General features: G+C 41.4%; 1 protein-coding gene across 13 annotated transcripts in view; it reads right to left on the bottom strand.

Annotated features, from left to right (window-relative positions):
* Positions 1-21,284, bottom strand: part of NR2C1 (nuclear receptor subfamily 2 group C member 1) — a 99,422-nt gene that overhangs the window by 15,330 nt on the left and 62,808 nt on the right. For all 13 annotated transcript variants that reach the window (XM_043545880.1, XM_037884952.2, XM_037884996.2 and 10 more), the window contains 4 exons: positions 15,780-15,964; positions 8,069-8,234; positions 6,277-6,398; positions 732-871 (listed from right to left, as the gene is read on the bottom strand). In XM_043545880.1, the coding sequence (XP_043401815.1) occupies positions 732-871; positions 6,277-6,398; positions 8,069-8,234; positions 15,780-15,964 (613 nt within the window). The remainder of the gene's footprint in view (positions 1-731; positions 872-6,276; positions 6,399-8,068; positions 8,235-15,779; positions 15,965-21,284) is intronic.

The following is a 21,284-nucleotide window of genomic DNA, read 5'->3' as shown; positions in this document are numbered from 1 at the left end:
GCCACAGGTTGGCCACCCTGTATTAATTCCTTCTTTAAATCAACAGTAGCTGTGCTTGAATTAGAGTATGTATCTTTTAGAAAAACATCCAATCTTGATTTAAAAACGTCCAGTGATGGAGAATCAACCACAACCCTTCGTAAGTTGTTCCAATGATTAATTGCCCTCACTGCTAAAAACTTGCAACTTATTACTCTTTCACTTCTCAAAATACATAAGCTACACGCTGCCCACTAAGCTTGTGAAATCTCAATTCTAGAGAAACTCAGAATTTAGTCTTGCTTTATACCATACAGAACAGCAAGACTTCCAATACAATTTTACAGAGACTGAGTGCAGGATGCAAGTCAATTTTGACTGCAATATTTTCCTTGAGGTTGTTCAGCATGTCCTATTGAACTTTGCATTTTTAATTAGAACAATTATTTGTACATAAATTTTCTGGGAGGGGGAGGGAAAATGAAAAGGAAGGGGACACATTAAAATACAGTTTTTATTATTACTAAATGTGACTGACTTCTGTAGATTTACAAAATTTTCCACATTTTTCACGGACTTTATATTATTATTTCAATAGTGGCCATTCAACTGTGTACACAATAAATTCCCATTAACAATTCGCAGACAACTAGTAAACTTCTGCACAGTATAAAAATTATGCACTGACATTTAACTCATGCTGTTAATTAACTCCCCATCTACACCCTGAAAAATGGCAGGATGCATCTTACCTTGCTGTAAGCTACCATGCAGGTGATTAACAAATGCAGTTAATATAGTTGCTACATTCATCACTTGTGAACACTGTGCAAGACCAAGTGTAAAAAGTTCATTCCAGCAGGCTTTTACTAATGATATGCTGTTATCTTGCCTATTTAAAGGAACAAAAAAATTCGGTTAATGAAATTGTTTACTTGCAATTAAAGAGTGCTTCACATCTGCAGCGCACAATACAAATAGTAACAATTAATCTAGTTTAGCCATTACTACCACTTTCAACAAATCAAGACCCAGATCAAAAATATTTGTATTTGCATGTTAGAATTAAAATTCCCACGTTTATGTTAAAAGTGGCATTTGTATAGAAGTTGGTTTGTTTTTAAAGAACTAAAAATTAATAGTCTGAATCACAGAACAGGCCACCCAAATACTCAGAGAATTTGCTTCAATACAGAAATAAAACATCCTCCAATTGCACACCAATTGTGTAGTTCTCACCTACCTCCCCATACAAGAATCCTTAAGGGGTATCATCAAACAACTACAATCCATACTCGATGGGGACCCCCATTCTAAAAGAAATCTTTCCTGAACCCCTCTTCCGGCCTTCAGACAACCCACCAACTCTCCAAGCTCAGCAGCAGCAGCAAAGACAGGAGAGGACACACCAACTCGAAGTAGCACCAGACCCTGCCAGAACAGATGCAAAACCTGCCAACGTGTCTCCACCACGAGCATAGCTAGGAGGGGAGCGGGGCAGCGGCCGCTCTCCCACGGAGTAGAAGTGGCGCCTTTTTAATTTTTACTCACCCAGCAGCACTCCGGGTCTTCGGCGGCGGGTCAGGCGGCGCTCCGGGTCTTCAGTGGCACTTCGGCGTCAGGTCCTTCACTCGCTCCGGTCTTCGGCGGCACTGAAGGACCCCCACCACCAAAATGCCGCCGAAGACCGGAGCGAGTGAAGGACCTGACGCCGAAGTGCCACTGAAGACCCGGAGCGCCGCCTGACCCACCGCTGAAGACCCGGAGCGCCGCCGGGTGAGTACTAGCGGGTGGTGCCTTTTTTTATCTCCGCTCCCTCTGTTTTCTCCACTTGGCTAAGCCAGTGGTCTCCACTGCAACAATGATCAACGCCCACCCCCACACACCTTTCTAAATCCATGGGTCCTACACATGCCTATCACACGTGGTGTACCTCAACCAGTGCACTAAATGCCCCAATTACAACTCTGTGGGTGAAACCAGACAATCACTACACTCTTGAAGGAACTCATGCAGGAAAATGATAAAAGAAAAAACATTGTATCACCTTTGGGTGAACAAAGTGATCACACTATACCTGACCTATCGGTCCTCCTCCTCAAAGAAAACCTGCACAACACTTTCAAGATGAGCCTGGGAGCTTAAATTCATAACTTTGCTAGACACTAAAAATCATCTACTGAATAGACACACTGGATTTATGGCTTATTGCAACAATCTATAAATCACTAACAACTGCCCCTGATGTCTCCTCCCATTCTTTTTCCCTCTGTGACTGGAAGGGTGTTAACGGTCCACTTCACCTTGAAATGTATTTTAACTACTTATGCTAAACAATCTGTTCCACCTGATATTTAGCTATGATGCTCTGAGTATATTTCCCAGACATGAAGAAAAGCTCGGTGTCAGTTGGTCCAATGAAAGATATTACCTCACCCACCTTGTCTCTCTACACCTCCCTAGCACAAGCAAGCTGGTAGACATCATTAGTTACATTTTCAATGCATGTCCTATCACATTAATTTGCTCAGGGTTTACACTAGTTTGTAAAAATATTTACATGTAGTAGCGGAAGTTCAGATGGCTCCTGTCTTGAGGATGCTGAATGGCAGGCTGAAGGCCTTTTTAAAAAAAAACCTTAAAGCTGGCATGTTGTTGGATTATGTTTTTAAATAAATTTAGTTGAAAGTCAACAGTTGTTTCAGTATTTGATTTAGTCACAAAGGGGAAATGGAGACATTATGCAAGATAATCACAAAGAATTTATCCAAGGCATTTTAGACGTGTGCAGAGACCAATATGACTTATGTATGGATGAAGGTTAACTTGCATTTTCTCCATTTTTTCTCATAGTTCCTATAGTATTTTTAACCATTTGATTTTTTTTTTTTTTTTAAGAGTATGTTCTGAAATTACTCTGTCTCATAAAATGACACCTGACAGGAAAGTTACAGAGTACACACAAGATGTTTCTCTTTGTCTTGGAATTAAATGCACTTCCTCATGTCATGCAGAACTACATGAAGTATATCAGAGCTAAGAAATTTAAGGGAGCTAATGGATTTTGCTGCACAAAGTGCAAGCTCTTAAGAAAATATAAAGAGAATGATAAAAACTGGTTTTAGCTGCAAGAGGCAATTTATTTATGGTAACTGGCATGCTCTACAATAAAAAACCCCCCACCTCTCAATGTCTGATAAATGTTACTAATACTTCTCACTATTTTCCAGAATAGGTTAATAATGGTACAGTGACTACCAGTAATTGATTTGCAAAAGGAGAACATCATCTGATGCCCAAGGCACACAGGTAGCTGTGTATCAGCCTCTCTCTACCTTTCTTTGGTGATTTTCATCACCATCGCACCCCAGTTGCAAATACAGGCTGAGTCCAATCTCACCACTTGCAACTCATGTACCACAGGAAATCATGAGATGTTAAAAGGTGACTAATTCAAGAAATGATGGTATGCATAGACAAGTTCAGCTCTCTGCCAACAACCAAACATAGGTTTTCATTTTCTAATGCAATGCAATAATCTTCACTTTATATTAGGGCTGTCAAGCAATTAAAAAAATTATTTGCGATTAATCGCGCAATTAAAAAAATTAATTATGATTAATTGTGCAATTAAACAATAATAGAATACATTTAAATATTTTTGATGTTTTCTACATTTTCAAATATATTGATTTCAATTACAACACAGAATACAAAGTGTACAGTGCTCATTTTACATTTATTTTTGATTACAACTATTTGGACTGTAAAAAAACAAAAGAAATAGTATTTTTCAAGTCACCTAATACAAGTACTGTAGTGCAATCTCTTTATCATGAAAGTTGAACTTACAAATGTAGAATTATGTTAAAAAAAACTGCATTCAAAAATAAATGTAAAATTTTAGAGCCTGCAATTCCACTCAGTCCTACTTCTTGTTCAGCCAATTGTTCAGACAAACGAGTTTGTTTACATTTGCAGGAGATAATACTGTCCACTTCTTGTTTACAATGTCATCTGAAGGTGAGAACAGGTGTTCTCATGGCACTGTTGTAGCCAGTGTCGCAAGATATTACATGCCAGATGTACTAAAGATTCATATGTCCCTTCATGCTTCAGCCACCATTCTAGGGGACATACGTCCATGCTGATGATGGGTTCTGCTTGATAACAATCCAAAGCAGTTTTGACCGATGCATTTTCATTTTCATTATCTGAGTCAGATGCCATCAGCAGGAGGTTGATTTTCTTTTTTGGTGGTTCAGATTCTATAGTTTCTGTATTGGAGTGTTGCTCTTTTAAGACTTTTGAAAGCATGCTCCACACCTTGTCGCTCTCAGATTTTGCAAGGCACTTCAGATTCTTAAATCTTGGGTCGAGTGCGGTAGCTATCTTTAGAAATCTCACATTGGTACCTTCTTTGTGTTTTGTGAAATCTGCAGCAAAAGTTTTCTTAAAATGAACAACATGTGTGGGTCATCATCCAAGGCTGCTATAACATGAAATAGAGGGCAGAATGTGGGTAAAACAGGGCAGGGGATATACAATTCTCCCCCAAGAAGTTCAGTCACAAATTTAATTAACACATTTTTTAACGAGCGTTATCAGCATGTCCTCTGGAATGGTGGCCAAAGCACGAAGGGGCATATGGAATGTTCAGCATATCTGGCACGTAAATACCTTGCAATGCCAGCAACAAAAATTCCATGCAATGCCTGTTCTCACTTTGTGGTGACATTGTAAATAAGAAGAGTGCAGCATTATCTCCTGTAAATGTAAACAAACTTGTTTGTCTTAGTGATTGGCTGAACAAGAAGTAGGACTGAGTGGACTTATAGGGTCTGAAGTTTTACATTATTTTGTTTTTGAGTGCAGTTATGCAACAACAAAAAAAATCTACATTTGTAAGTTGCACTTTCACGACAAAAAGATCGCACTACAGTACTTGTATGAGGTGAATTGAAAAATACTATTTCTTTATCATTTTTACAGTGCAAGTATTTGTAATCAAAAATAATATACACTTTGATTTCAATTACAACACAGAATACAATATATATGAAAATGTAGAAAAACATCCAAAATATTTAATAAATTTCAATTGGTACTCTATTGTTTAACAGTACAATTAAAACTGCGATTAATCGCGATTAATTTTTTTGAGTTAATCGCGTGAGTTAACTGTGATTCATTGACAGGCCTACTTTACACTTCATGTTTCTAATGAAGAGTACTCAGCAATTCTAACAAATTCATTTAATTGTTTAGATGTATTGTTGGGGATGTTTTTTAAAAAGCAATATGAAAGTGATTTTTCAAAAGTACAAGTTTACGATAATCCAAACCTAATTCAAGATTGTAAGAATGACCGTACTGGGTCAGACCAATGGTCCCTCTAGCCCAGTATCTTGTCCTCTGACAAGGTGATCAGTATCAGATGCTTCAGAGGGAATGAACAGAACAGGGCAATTTATCCAGTGATCCATCTCGTCGTGCAGTCCCGATTTCTAGCAGTCATAGGGTTATGGACACCCAGAGCATGAGGTTGCATCCCTGACTATCTTTGCTAATAGCCATTGATGGACCTATTATCCATGAACTTAGCTAATTCTTTTTTGAACCCTGGCCTTCACAACATCCCCAGCAATGAATTCCACAGGTTGACTGTGCTTTATATGAAGTAGTACTTCCTTTTGTTTGTTTTAGACCTATTACCTATTAATTTCGTTCAGCGACCACGGGTTCTTCTGTTATGTGAAGGGGTAAACAATACTTCCTTATTCACTTTCTCCACATGATTTTATAGACCTCTTTCATAGCCTCCACCCCCACGTTGTTTCTTTTCTGACATAAGTCTTTTTAATTTCTCCTCATTATGAAAACTGTTCCATACTACTAATCAGTTTTGTTGCCCTTCTCTGTACTTTTTCCAATTCTAGCATATCTTTTTTGAGACTGGGGAGACTGGAACTGCATGTAGTATTCTAGGTATGTGTGTACCAGAGATTTATACAGTGGCATGAGATCTTCTATCTTATTATCTATCCCCTTCCTAATGGTTCCTAACATTCTGTTCGCTTTTTTGACTGCTGCTGCACATTGAGTAGATGTTTTCAGAGACCTATCCATGATGACTCCAAGATCTCTTTCTTGCGTGGTAACAGCTGATTTAGACCCATCATTTTGTATGTATAGTTGGGATTATGTTTTCCACTGTTCCCTTGATATAAGAGTATATTCCAGGACAAATGGTCTATTTAGTCCATTGATTATATCAAAAAATGTTTGAACACTCACCCTAGAGCTTGGAAGGAAGGAATGGAGCGTGCCCAGTGCATGGACAAAAAGAGTAGTCTGGAGGCTGATTCACAGATGTAATGAACATTCAGGTATTCAGGCATCGGAGAAGGCATGGTGAGCTGATGCAAAAAGGAATTGTAAAATTAGTTATCTTACTGCTTGTTAAAAATTGTAATTAGAAAAAAAAGTCTGACGTAATGTCTTGCAAGGAAAAAAGGAAAGTAGTGTATTTTAAAAAATAACATGAATGAGATAAAGCCTTAAAATAACTTGCATGACTGCCTTTGTTCATTAGCCACAATTGTTAAACTTGTATAGAATTACAGAGCAGTGAAGAAACAGGGCAAATTTATTTGAATTCCACACTTTATATAGATGATCATATATTTGAAAAAATTAGGTATGAGCATCCCAAGTAAATTACATTGCAATCCTTTGAGACATTTTGAGAAGACTGATACCTTACAAGAAACACTGTCAGTGGGATTATTTTGATGCAACTGCTTACACTTATAGCTATAGATATATAAAAAAAAATACAAATTGGGAGGTATCATACCTTTCCATAGCTTGCCCCAGAGGAGTGGAATAAATGGCCTGAAAAATTAGTGGAATTGCCAAAACTATTAGTTTTAGGGGGGAAAATATTTACAAAAATTCTTTGGTTTGTAGTTTTTAAAATGACTATTTTACAAATAAATATACTATTCTAGTATGTTAACATGCTACACCTGATATTCAGCATATATAAACTGCCTGATATCCTAGCACTGCTCATATAAACAAGATGCTCACATTAAACATAAATGGCCAAACCTTCCAAGTGACTCACACACATAGTTCCATTGAAGACAAACAGGTTTATTGCATGAACAAGGGCAGCAGGATTTGATCCAAAATGGATATTTAATTATAACGCAGTAGTTCTATTCCCAGAGATTAATAATTGGCTATATATATAAAATTAATAGAATTAAAATAGTTTTGACTAAGATAACTATTTTAAAATGCAGAAACTGTGTTCTAGGATTAGGATTAGATTTATATTTACAAGGGTGACCAAAGAGTGGGCTGGTTGGAGAGGACAAAGTCCAATGCAATGCTCTGTACTGAAATGTTCATATATGCAGTCTTTTTATTTGCTCAAGTGGTAGCTATGAGTTGAAGAGGAAAAAGATGGAGGAAATTCCATAGGTTCATAAAGTGGAAATAAAAATATGAAGTATTTGGCTCCTCTCCCAAAAAAGGTTGTGGAAAATGGCAAGAGAACCACAATGGTTAAACTCAATTAATATCCTAAAGTAGTGAGATAGGTAAGCAAAGGAGAAGTCCTGTCACAAATGAGGTCCAGAGCCTCAGTTCTAAATCCTGCATGCTTGGCTCATATGTCAAGAGTTCGTATATATGGCACATTGTAATACTTATGAATCTCTGGTTTTTTTGTAACTACATAGTGCTGTAGATCCACTAGCATGGATTACAGACTGATTTTGAGGGAAATAAGCTACAGAGAAGATCACAGCAAACAGTGCTGTTTATATAATAAACTGTGCTGCAAAAACACTCAGGAGGGATGTTAATTTTCCTGAACAAGAAGTAGCTAACCATTGAACAAAAGCAGTGCATTCCTCAGAACATGAATGACAATATTTAAGTACACCTGGTTATTCCTTACGAAATTCAAACAAATAAACAAATAAAGTACATACCAAATTCTTGAACTTTTAAAATGGCTAAGAAATTAGTTTTAATGGTTATAAGTCAAAAACATTAAACACATATAAAATACCCTGAAAGCGACATGTGCATCGCTGAGAAGTGGCCCCTCTATTTCAACGATATTCATGCTTGTTTCTCCACCAATCAGATGTACATTGGCTTCAACAGTCTCTGCAGAGCTCTGACATGCTGCACTCTCTCCTGGGTTTAGTGCTTTCGCAAGAGTATCAAATGCCCTATCAGAAGACATTGTTATCTATGAGTTCAGTCAAATTATACAGCAAAAGCAAGGAAAATGTAATATCTTGGCTGTGTAGGCTTCAGTCTAGACAGAATCTGTATAGGGTTGTACTTCCAAATATATTCCATTTTGCTCCCGAGTGTGATAATTTGAAAATCCCTAAAGCACTGCTCTATCCCAACACCTTACTTTGCTGCTACAAGCATTATTTTAAAAACAAATATTGGGGGGTGGAAGAGAAGGTTGTGTGGCACAGAATCATTGGGAATCCCTGTCCCCAAGGCAGAAGTAAGCTTTGCCTCCTGCTATAACATCTAAGGAGCAGATCCCTGGGGCTTCCTCCTAGCAGCAATGGGCGGGGGAGAGAGGCGCCGCCAGGAACAGTAGCCCAGTGGCTGCCATCATTGGGAGCCTTTTCAGGGCTACTTGCAGCTAACACAACAATAATCAGCCATCATCTCTCCACCAAAATACTTAGCAGGTAAGGGAGCAGCTGTCACAAAGAGGAGAGTTAAGGCAGAGATAGAGCCCTATCAAAACATCTGTTTATATGGAGGGGCTAAATAACACTACTGCTGCCAGAGATGGTGTCAGGGAGAGCAAGCCAAAGCAGTTCCGAGGGCTCTCTGATCTGCCTCAACTCTCCTGCCCACTTCAGTTTGGGCCGTGCAGTGGTGAAATGTGTGCACCCATCATCCCTTCTTTAGGAAAGGAAATAAGGCTTCAATACTCATACATTAAATGTTTATCTCCAACGAAATCCTTTTCCCTTCTACACCGCAACTCCTTCTGCAACAATAAGCCAAGTTTTACAAATCTTGCTCCCTAAGGGTATGTCTACACTGCTCATGCCAGCTGACTAGGATCCCAGTGCTCAAGCTGTGGGGCTGTTTAATTGCGGTGTAGATGTTCCAGCTTGAGCTCTGGGACCCTCCTACTTCACAAGGTCCTAGAGGCCAGGCTCCAGCCTGAGCCTGGATGTCTACACTGCAATTATACACCCCTGAACCCTGAGTCAGCTGGCACAGGTCAGCTGAGGGTGTCTAATCACAGTGTAGACATACCCTAAGGCAGTGGTTCTCAAACTTTTGTACTTGTGACCCCCTTTCACACAGCAAGCCTTTAAGTGCAACCCCCCTTATAAATTAAAAACACTTTAAAAAATATTTAACACTATTATAAATCCTGGAGGTGAAGCAGGGTTTCGGATGGAGGCTAACAGCTCGTGACCCCCTCCCCCCATGTAATAACCTTGCAACCCCCTGAGCAGTCATGACCCCCAGTTTGAGAACCCCTGCCCTAAGGGCCCAGTCCTGTAGCCCTTGTTCATGCAGGAAATCCCATTATCTCCAACATTTACTAGCATGAGTAAAGATTGCAAGATAAAGTTTCAAAGAAAGAAATGTCTAGAATAAATTTCTAGTGTGGACAAAAAAAATGAAATCATAACTCATTAAATAAGACAAGGTGTGTTCTGAGTAGTGTATGCATAGTATGGATTTCCTTTATTCTGAGTAATTTCAGGTCCTTTCCATCTCCCTCACTCACTGATGGCTATACAGATCTAATCAAGCAGTAGGGAAGAATGATTATGTACAATTAGGCTGTTATCCAGCTAGGAAACAAAAGCAATAGACTAAATTGCAACATAAAGGGACTTAGACACAGGCCATTTAAAGTGTGGCTTAAATTTATTGCAGGCAAGTAAAGGTTTTATTTTGGGTCTGTGAGTACCACACCCAACAGAAGATACAGAAAGAAAAATGACTAGAAAATCAGTGCGCCTTCTTGAAAGGCCTCAACCTCACTTTCTTTAGCAAATACTTTTAGGAGTCTCTTAGAATAAGTTTGTGTAATATTTGGAGGAAGTTATGTTTAGGTCTGATCTACACTACTAAGTTTCACCAGTAAAGTCTGCATTATGTTAACTCATGTTTGGGTGCATTCATGCGCAATTCTGAGTCCAGTCAGTAAAACCCTGACTTTCTGTCAGTCAAGTTAAATCACGTCCCACAAAACAACATAAATCCTGTATGAGCACAGTTCTATGGGTATAACGGCCGTGTGGATGCTGCATTACCTGTACCAGTACAAACAATCCTCCAGAAACAATCCCACAATGACCCTTTCCCAGTCACTGTTCTGGTCCCGATTTTGAACTCTGCTGCCTGAAGGTCACAGTGATCAAAGTCCACCCCCTTTTAAAATCCTCAGCATGTTTTGGAAATGCTTCTCTTCCTACTGGCCCACCTTTTCTGCCTTCACACACAGGTAAGGCATGAGGTAAAACTGCAGCTAACAAGAGCATGGAGGCAGGGAATCAGGCACGCTTGCACTGCAGCCTGTTCTAAGGAAGAAGTTCTGGACTTCCTCAACCTATGGAGAGAGAACGCAGTGCAAACCCAACTGTGGAATTGCTGCAGGAATAAAGATTATTCAGACGTTGCAGAAGGGATGCAAAAGCTGGGATATGACAGGGAAAAGCAGCAATGGTGGGCAAAGGAGAAGGAACTGCAGCAGTCCTACCAATAGGCAAAGGAGGCCAACAGAAAATCTGGAGCTCCCTCCCACACCTGCTGCAACTATGTGGCACTGGATGCCATACTGGGCATATAACCCTGCGAGTGACAGTGGACACCTCGTAAGACCCAGAAGAAAGAACCCCAGCAATAGACAGCGATGAAAAGTTCACAGTAGAGCGGGATGTGGAAGATGCAATCCCTGAACAGACCAAGGAGCTCTTCAAGAGCCTGCTAAACATAACTCTGACTCGCCCAGAGGAGGAACCCACTGAAAAAGGGGCAAAGACCTCAGGTAGGTGTACTGCACTTTTAAAAAAAACTTTATTCATAGGTTTTGGAACTCTCCTCCTTCATCCCCACCTCTAAAACTGGTGGCTGAACATATGTGGGCAAAAAACAAAGGAAGCCTTTTGAAGTAAACAGTTTATTTGAACAACATGCACTGGCAGTCATAGGCAAAAAATAAGAGAACACTATAAAATAAGCAACACAAAAACATTCCCACATGTATCCTTTTGCCAGGGTGGACAGATAGAATTTTTAGTAATATAAATTGATGCACTGCAAGCAGGAAAAAAAAAAAAAAAAGTAGAGAAACCAACACTTGAGCATTCAATTCAAATACACAGAAAATTTAAAATAATCCTTAGAAGCAATCCAGTAAATATTTATTCCGACTATATGATTTTTTTTCTGACTAAAACTGGATGGTTAACAGATAATATAAAACATGAAAAATGCAGTACTGTAGTTTTCCAATCTTAAGAGTTCAAATAAAAAAACAATTATTTGCATGCAGTGCTTGAATTCAGGGGTAGAAAGAGGGAGAGATGGTTTATTGCTGGCTTAGGGGGTGTGGCTTTGAATTGACTTTGGACAGCTAGGCAGCAGCGACTACCCTCTCCTCTTTTGAAGTTTTTGGTTGATCTTGGAACAAATCTCTTTTATCATTTGGCACAATCTCAATAGTTTTCAAATACTGTAGGATTTAAATTTTGCTTGAACATTTCTCAGGATGGATGCTTTGTTTCTTCCACCATGATAGGAAACTTTTCCATGCCACCCCATAACAAGCTCCTGCAGCAGTGTTGGTGTGAAGAGGATGGCAGCATATGGACCTTGAGCAGTTGCCTCCTCGGGGCCTTTGGTACCCTCATGAGTGATACATCAGCCAGAATCACCACTGCCTGTAATAAGTTTAGCAATATTTACTGCACTATCCCTAAACGTATTACCCAGGACATAGGGCAGACCACCCCCCACAATTCTTCATGGCTACAGGTTTTGAAAAGTGCCCCCAATATACTCACCATGTTGCTAAACTGTCCTAAAGCAAGTCTGACCCATGTCATACTTTCATGAATATTGTTATGGCAACATTTTAGGCAATTTTCTCAGTTATTTCCTACCTGCTAACCCTTTAACAATGTCTGAGCATCTTGTTTATCAGCAGCTTCAGCTGGGGTATCATTGAGAGGGGCCCCCTTCACACCTGCTAAAAGACTGACCTTGATCAGAAGGACAGGGGAGAACATGCTCAGATCTCCTCAGGAGCTCAGAGTCTGTGGACCGCAAGACAAGAAAGTGGAAGGAGTGCATGCTGGAGGAAAGGCACAAGTATGAGGAGCTGCATAGGTAAGTCCACCAAGACATTATGCAGCTCCTGGGATAGCAAAGGAAGATGCTATAAAGCATTATGCAATAAAGACTTACCCCCCACCAGCCACTGCACTACATGGACAATTCTATTTCCACAGCTTGGCCTATAAATACCTCCCTCATCAAGGTGTCAGCATAGTATGTCACAGTAATCCCTTGCTCTCAACCCCAGTGGAAAATAAGCAGTATTTCTATGACTGTATGTACGCTGGCCTGTGATTCATATAAGAAAGTTCAGCACCTTGCACTTTCTCTTTAAATGGTTTTAAATGTTCTTAGAACCATTTTTGTTGTTTATTACTGTTCAAAATTTTGTTTTGCGAAAATCAAGATTTATGTTGTCTTGCAAATAAGCTTTGTGACCTCGATCACTGGATTCATAAAATGCATTCAGAATTCATCTAAAATTGATATATAAGTCAAGTACACTTTAATCATGAAGTGACAAATTAACACAAACCACCACACTCAGACTATGGGTTGCGCAGTTAAAATACGCTTTTAAGACCTCCCTTAGCCATACAAGACCTTGATGGGTTCTTGTAATTGTCCAGCTGTTCAATATCAGCAGTCTTTCCACCTTCCCCTCCTCCACCCCACTGATAATGTTTCTCTTTGCTTCACAAATACTATGAAAAACACAACATGCAACCTAGTCATAAGGCATCTCCAGCATCCTGTCAATCTACCAAATGCACATCCTGCACCAGCTCAGACAACAGTTAAATCTTTCCTTGCTGCGGTCCAGGTTCCCGGTATATGTCTTCACGAGCCAGGGAAGCAAAGAGGAGGACAGGTCTCTGAGAGTCATAGTTGACATTTCAACCCCACCAACATGAATGTGCTAGTCCAGGAAAAAGTGTCTAATCACGTAGCTTTTTCAAAAAGGGATGATGTGCACTAAAAATGTGATGATTGTGCACCTTCCCTAACCATCCTATGTTAATGTCAGTAAAACATCCCCAGTGAACCACTAGTGCTTCTATAACCAGGGGAAAATATCCCTTTCCGTTTATGTATTCAGAAGTAAGGGCAGGGTTCCCAGAATCAGGATGTGTGTCCTGTCTATTACTGCCTCATCAGTTTGAGAAGCCCATTGTACTGAACCTATCTATTATTTCCAGTACATTGCCCATAGTCATAATCCTGTGCATCAGAACATGCTTAATGGCCTTATACACCTGGAAGATGACAGCCCCCACCACAGACTTTCCTGCAGTAAACACGTAGCCCCACCAGCTGATAGCAATCTGGGGTTGCAAGCTTCCATAGCGTCACAGCCCCCGTTTTTTCCACTGTTAAAGCAGCTCTCATTTGGTGTCTCTGTGCTGCAAAGCTGGGATGAGCTTGACACACAACTCCAGGAATGTGGCCTTCTGCATCCAAAAGCTCTGCAGCTACTGCGGATTGTCCCAGATTTGCATGACAATCCAATCCCACCACTTGGTGTTCATTTCATGGGCCCAGAAGCATCACTTCACCATGTGCAGCTGGTTAGTAAATACCTTCAGCAAACACATTTTCAATCACTGTCTGCATCATCCTCCCCTCAGTTTTCTCAATTTTATAGCTGCACACCTAGCTGCTGTGGTAGTTGTTGAAGATCACAGAAGAATCAGGCGCCTGTCTCTAAAATAGACATGAGAACTCTACTGATCTGTTCAGCATCCATGCTTCTGCCAGCAAGATGGTAGGAAGACTGAAAACCAGCATGAGGAACTGAAAGTATTTTTAAAATGGCACAGAACAAGAAAACTATGGGATGGAACAGAAGGAATTGTGGAAACTTGGCCTCGAGCTCCCACAATTCCTTTAGAGGAGTACTGGTATTCCACAACACTCTTCCAAAATATCCCAGAAGGCAGTGTGCTGATGTTAGCATGGGACACACTCGGATGCCAACCCACAATGCAAAGCACCTGTTGCTGATACAATCTCTCACCATGAGGATGTACTGCACCGTTAAAGGCAGTCATGTGTGCAAGTGCTCTATTGAAATTGCCACGTTGGCAGCTGTATGCCAGCAGAAATGCTGCCAGTAAAGCTTTCTAGTGTAGACATGGCCTTCGATCAAACTTTCAATTTTACATTTGAAACTATTTTTCCTCTAATATGCATTATCTGAAGGGAAACTCCCTTTGATGACTTATGAGAAGGGACGATGTATTAAGTAAGGTCAAAGCTCTCCCATCGTGCTCATTAATATACACTATATAGAATGCAATTTAAAAAAAAATATGTACAAGAACACTAAAGGGTGCAAAGTCAGGCACTGAAAAGTGTAAGGAAATGTGAAGGTTGCCTGTGCCATCTTACTTCTATCCCCTTGTGCATTTGTACATTACAGTCTTCAAGCACATCATCATAAACTATTATATTCTCCAAAGTCCTGTCTCATATGGTATACAGACTGAGGGCTCTATGAGGTTCCTATTGATGTCAATGGAAAGAGACACACCGACTTCAATGGGAATTAGATAAGATACTGAAAGAGGTAGGTGTACATAAATTCTGCTTGCAATAACAGAGTGAATACAGAATAAAGCAAACTGAAGCCTAGGGGCCAGATCATCAGCTGCATTAATTGGAGCTAGACTAGTTTATCCAATGGATTTACTCCAAATTTACATTGGTGTAATACAGTAATTTTTGGCTCTGAGCGTACAGGATGGATAGTATGTAGTGAATTACTACTACCTTGGCTGCTGTTGGGTAAATGCTTGAGCTGAAAGGGTTGGCAAGATTGTGCTGGAAGGATTAACTGGACCAGCACTGCTGTACTACCCGCTTATCCTACCTACACTAGCACTGAAAAGGTTCAAATTAAAATCAATGCAGGCAAAGGATTTGTAAAATGTACTGAGTGAACGCCACTGTAATAATACTGAAAAGATCTATGAAGCACTTCTCTATGCACAGAAAGTATTTTACGTGCATTCCAAGTGACTGAAATGGAGTTGTCAATGTTCAGTTGCCTGTGTAGATGAGACTCATGAACAATAAATGTTCCTATGTGGAACAAAGTACTAAAAGAGTATACAGTATATAATATGTGGACCAAGGCCTATTACTGATGACGATCATGGGAATACAAATCAGTCACCAAAGTTACATTTAAATTCTTTCCAAACACAAATATAATTTACTCATATTTATTTCTAAATGGAACTTTTCACTGCAAAATTTTACTCAGAACTCAATTAGCGTCTTCTGTATGGTTATTCTTCATCACAAGTTCTGTATGTTAATGTAATGATTTTTACTGAAGAACTGTCTGCATTGTTTGATTGTGTAAGCTTTGAGTGAGGTTACCAAAAAGAATTATATTTAAAAAATGTAAATATTGTAGTGTGCCTTACCTGGTAACATCACTACTTGCTTGCTCTTCTTGATGAAGTTCAGACAATGATGTATCTCCGTTGCTTAAACTTTCAATCATAGACAGCTCAGCACTACTTTGAGACATGTCTTTGGATTTACTGAGATTTGCTAATGATGTTACCACATTTGCCAGTGTGCTTAAATCCCCCTGACATGCCTCAACCTAGGGGAAAAAAAGGATAGCTTTAATCCTTTCACACTGACAGAACCTGACTTTGTAAAGGAAAAAATTCAGCTTTCACACTAACAAATGAAGACATGGGATTGTAAACAGAACCCATGAAAAGTAATGACAGGTTTCAGAGTAACAGCCGTGTTAGTCTGTATTCGCAAAAAGAAAAGGAGTACTTGTGGCACCTTAGAGACTAAGGTGCCACAAGTACTCCTTTTCTTTTCATGAAAAGTAAGTGACTTTCAGGAACAGATTAACTAAAATGAAGAAATTAGAGGTTGCACATGTTAATTTTGAAACAATTTTTTCAAAAATGAACTTTTACCAGTAGTTGACATATTTTTATGGGAACAGTACTCCAAAAAGCAACAATTATGGAAAGACCCGCTGCTTTTAAATTATTCTTAATTGTGGGAGGGAGGGGATGGGGGACATGCACACTTACTAGTTTCTGTAGGCCAAGTTCATTGCATGCATCAGGAGCTCCTTGCATCCCTTCAATTCCCCCCACAAGCTCCCTGTGTTCCATCCTCCCATCTCCTCCCCCTATTTCTGGAAATCCCTGCAACCACCCGTATGCTAGGGTCCCCCATTCCCCCGCCCCCGGCCAGGGTCTCTGGAAGCCCCCCTATGACTCCCACCATTATTATAAAATTTCTTTCTGTCTGGGAGAAAAGTCATTAAGGGTGTCAACATGTTAAACTGTATTGGGAGGATGGGCAGAGCTGAGATGCGGGAATTGTTATGCTGGAAGGTGTTAATGGCTGCCATCAACCAGTTCTTTGATCTCTTGACAATTACAGAGGTGGTAAAGCTGCTGCATCTGCTAACAAGATGCAAGGGGCTCTACATTTCCCCCATTTCCCTCTTCTAGTTTTTCGATTTTCACCAAAATCAATAGGATTTTGTTCATTGATGCCTAGAACATTCCCTGAAATGACTGGATGCGACATTCAAAAGTTACTGCGTTGCACCCAAACAGAGAAATGTCATCAAGCTGAGTGACAAAGTATACCTTGGGACCAATGCAGCTATGGCAACACAGCAAACATCCAGTTGAGTGTAAGACCTTGCTTCGCTCGGCGAAATTATTGGTATTTTACACTGTTGAACTGCACAATGACTAGGATTTCTCAGCTTTATAAATCCCATTTGTTTCTCTCACAATTTTTTTTAAACTTCATTCATTTTGAACAGCATTTCAATTTTCATAGCGTACACTACGGCCAAATTTTTCAGCACAACTGCAGAAAGCTTTCTTGAGACTTGCCTTTTTGTTTGTTTGCAGTGCTGTGGCAGCCATGTTGGTCCTAGGATATTAGGGATAATAGATACCCCAAGAGAATCTGCTTCAATAGCTGGTGGGGGGACACCCTCTGACCACACACCCCTAGTTGTCATCTGCCTCCCAACACTGGAACCCATACAGGATTTCATTAAACAATAACTCAATGGTGACCACATCCTGAAATAAATCTTTCTTGAACCCCCACTTCTGGCCTTCAAACAATTCCCAAATGTCACCAAGCTCATCATCAGAAGCAAGCTCCCAATAGACGAGGACAAACACATTCAAAGCGGCACCAGACCCCACCAGAGCAACAGATGCAAAACCTCCATACATAGCTACACTGCTACGATAATGAATACTTCCCACAACACTCCTTACACGATCCATGGGTCCTATATATGCCTATCACAATGTGTGGTACCCCTCATCTCGTGCACTAAATACCTGAACAACAACTATATGGGTGAAAGAGGAGGTTACTTACCTGTAACTGGAGGTTCTTCAAGATGGGTGGTCCCTATCTGTATTCCATTGAGGGTTTATGCATGAGCACCATGTGACCCGAGCCAGAGAATTTGACAGTAGTAGCGTCCGTTGTTCCGCGCATGCGCCCTTGCCTCACCTTATGGCTTCGGCTGAGGTGATAAAGGGGGGGCGTACTGATCATGTCTCCAGTTCCTTCTCCGCTGCAAATCCAAGAGATCCGCAGTAGAGGGGAAGGAGGGCGGGAAGTGGAATCCAGATAAGGACTCCACAAAGAATCTCTAATTACAGGTAAGTAACCTCCTTTTCTTCTTCGAGTGATGGTCCCTATTGTATTCCACTGAGAGTGATTAACAAACAGTATCTCAGGGGTTCTCAAACTGGGGGTCAGGACCCCTCAGGGGGTTGCGAGGTTATTACCTGGGTGGTCGCAAGCTGTCAGCCTCCACCCCAAACCCTGCTTTGCCTCCATCATTTATAATGGTGTTAAATATATTTAAAAGTGTTTTTAATTTATTAGGGGGTGTCGCACTCAGAGGCTTCCTATGTGAAAGGGGTCACCAATACAAAAGTTTGAGAACCACTGCAGTACCTAAACTGGAGGAGGGTGCAAGGAGGAGGATGGAATGGTTTAGTGCAGGACAGCCGCACCAAATGAGGCATCCGTCGCAGAGTTCTGCACCAAAGTGTAATGCGAAGCGAAGGTATGTGCTGAACTCCACATGATCACTCTACATATGTCTCAAAGCGGCACTTCATGGAGAGTGGCCACGGTTGAACCTGGGGCTCTTGTGGAATGGGCCCTCACCCCCAGGGGTAGAGGCAGTCTTGACAACTCATAACATAGTGTAATGCACCCCAAAATCCACTGGAAATTCTCTGTGTAGAGACTGCATGCCCCTTAATTCTCTCCATTACTGTGATGAACAATCTAGGAGATTTCCTGATCAGTCTTGTCCTCTGCAGTTAGAAGGTCAAAGCCTGATGGAGGTTGAGTGAGTGATGTCATTGTTCCTCTTCCGAGGCATGAGGCTTCAGAAAGAAAGCAGGTAAGTGGATGGGTTAATTCAGATGAAACTGGGATACAACTTTTGGTAGAAACTTGCGATTGAAAAGAGAGACATAAAGCAAACCCAGTGGCTCAAAGGGTTGTTTCATTAGTGCTGATAGAACGAGGTTGAGGTCCCACTGGGGAGTGAGAGGTTGTGCATGTGGGAAAGTTCGGATGAGATCTTTTCAATACCTAGCAGTCAATGAGTGTGTAAATACACAGTGCCCTTCCATGGAGAGGGGTGGGCTGGAAGGTGCTAATTGCTGCTAGGTGGGCTTTGAGGGTGAGCCTCAATGTTTTTAAGGATAGGAGGTAATCCAAAAGAAGGGGAATCTCCACTTCCTCTGAGGAAAGCCGTTTCTGTTGGGCCCAGGAGGTGAAGCAGTTCTATTTGGCTTGGTAGAAACCAAGATGTCACTTACTACGGTGTTGTGGAGTTTCCACTCATGATCAGACACAAATCTGCTGCTGAGAGAGTCTGCAATCACATTCTGAGTCCCCAGAAGATGGGCTGCAGAGAGCAGGATCTTGTGGGTGATGTGCCAATTCCATAGATTGACTACCTCCACACACAGAGTGGTTGACTTCCTGTCCCCTTCTTTGTTGACGTAATAAACAGTGATAGTGTTGTCCGACATGATGAGAATGTGATCGGAGCAGATGGATGGGAGAAATGTTTGGCATGCCTTCCTTACAGCCCGGAGTTTCAGAACGTTGATGTGCATCCTGGATTCCCAAGGAGTCCATGTTCCTTGTGTCATGTGATCTCTCGTGCGCTCCCCACCCTACGAGGGACGCATCGATGATGATTGTCCCATCTAGGGAGGATGGGAAAAAGGGGATCCCCACACAGACCTGTCATGGGTCCATCCACCACTGGAGGGATGAGAGTACCTCAGGGGGAAATGTCAGCATAAGGTCCCTGGTATGTCACATGGGTGAATAAACTCTTTTGGAGCTACATCTGGAGGCTGTGAAGGTGAAAGTGAGTGAAGACAGTGACATACGTGCATTATGCCATGTGGCCAAGGAGGGATAGGCAAGTCCTGGCCGGGACAAACGGACTGTTGACTTCTTGGGCGACAAGTTCTTGCAGAGTTGGAATCTGACCCTTGTTAGGTAAGTGCGTGCTGTGATTGAGCTGATGGAGGACTCATGAAGTCTAGGGACTGTGTGGGAACCAAAGTTTATTTTTCAACATTGACGCTTACTCCGAGGAAGGAAAGGAGTCTCAAGAACATGGAGGTCGAGACTCGAGCTTCATCTCTGGATTGTGCTGCTAGTAGCCAGTCGTTGAGATAGGGGAATATAAGGATCCCATAATGCCTGAGGTAGACCACCATGTCAGAAATAACTTTGGTGAAGACCCTTGGAGCAATTGAGAGACCAAATGGCAGGACCCTATACTGAAAATGCTGATAGCCTACCATGAACCTCAGTTATTGTCTGTGGGCCGGATAGATGTATATGTGAAAACAGGCATCCTGCATATCGAGAGGCATAAACCAGATGCCTTTTTCTAACAATGGGATGATGGCTGCTAAGGTGACCATACAAAACTTGGGTGTATGGATGGAGCGACCGAGATGATGGAGATCCAGGATTGGCCTCCACATGCCCTTCTTTTTGGGAATCAGGAAGTAAGCTGAATAGAACCCTGTCCCTTGACAGTCTGGAGGAACCTACTTTATCGCCCTTCTTTGTAGTAAGGAGTCCACTTCTAGGGCAATGATGCTGTCATGAAATTGGTCCTTGAGGAGCGATTGGGGAGGGGGTTGTGTATGAGGTAGTGATGAATTTGATCATATAACTATAGTGGGTGACAGTTAGCATCCACTTGTCCATTGTTATTGCACTCCAAGCTGGTAGAAAGAGTGCTAGACAACTGCCAAAGGGGATGGTGTGGTTGATGGTTCCTCAGAAATATCTTTTCTGAGAGATTTGCATGTGTGAGGAGGAAGGCTGTGAAGGTGGACCTGGAGGGAGAGATCGTTGGGTCTCTCAGTGGTTTGTACAGCCTCCTGTGGAAAAACTGGATGTGGATGGTGGGAAGTAGAATTTATGCTTGGGTGCTGGTGGGTAGATATCAGCAAGTGAAGTATGGTTCTTGACTCTTTGAGGATGTGGAGGGAATCGTCTGTTTTCTGATTAAAAAGATGAAATTCATTGAAAGGGAAGTCCTCAGTGGTATTTTGTATCTCCCTGGGGAAGTCAGAGGAATGAAGCTACAATTCCCTTTGCATGACAATGCTTGTAGCCACTTAGCGGGAGGAAGTGTCTGCCGCCATAGGCACTGACTTACTCAGATCTCAGGGGGTGCTCGACCTCTGCTCCCCCCAAGGCCCTGCCCCCACCCCACCTCTTCCTGTCCCCTCCTCACTCCCCCCACAGCCTCCTGAACGCCACTGAACAGCTGATTCTCAGTGGGTGGGAAGCGCTGGGAGGGAAGGGGAGAATCTGACTGGCGGGCGGTGCTGATCCATGGG

The sequence above is a fragment of the Chelonia mydas genome, chromosome 1 (assembly GCF_015237465.2).
Source record: "Chelonia mydas isolate rCheMyd1 chromosome 1, rCheMyd1.pri.v2, whole genome shotgun sequence".
Lineage (NCBI taxonomy): Eukaryota > Metazoa > Chordata > Testudines > Cheloniidae > Chelonia > Chelonia mydas.
The sequence above is the reverse complement of the archived record's forward strand: the minus strand, read 5'-3'. Positions and strand labels throughout refer to the sequence as shown.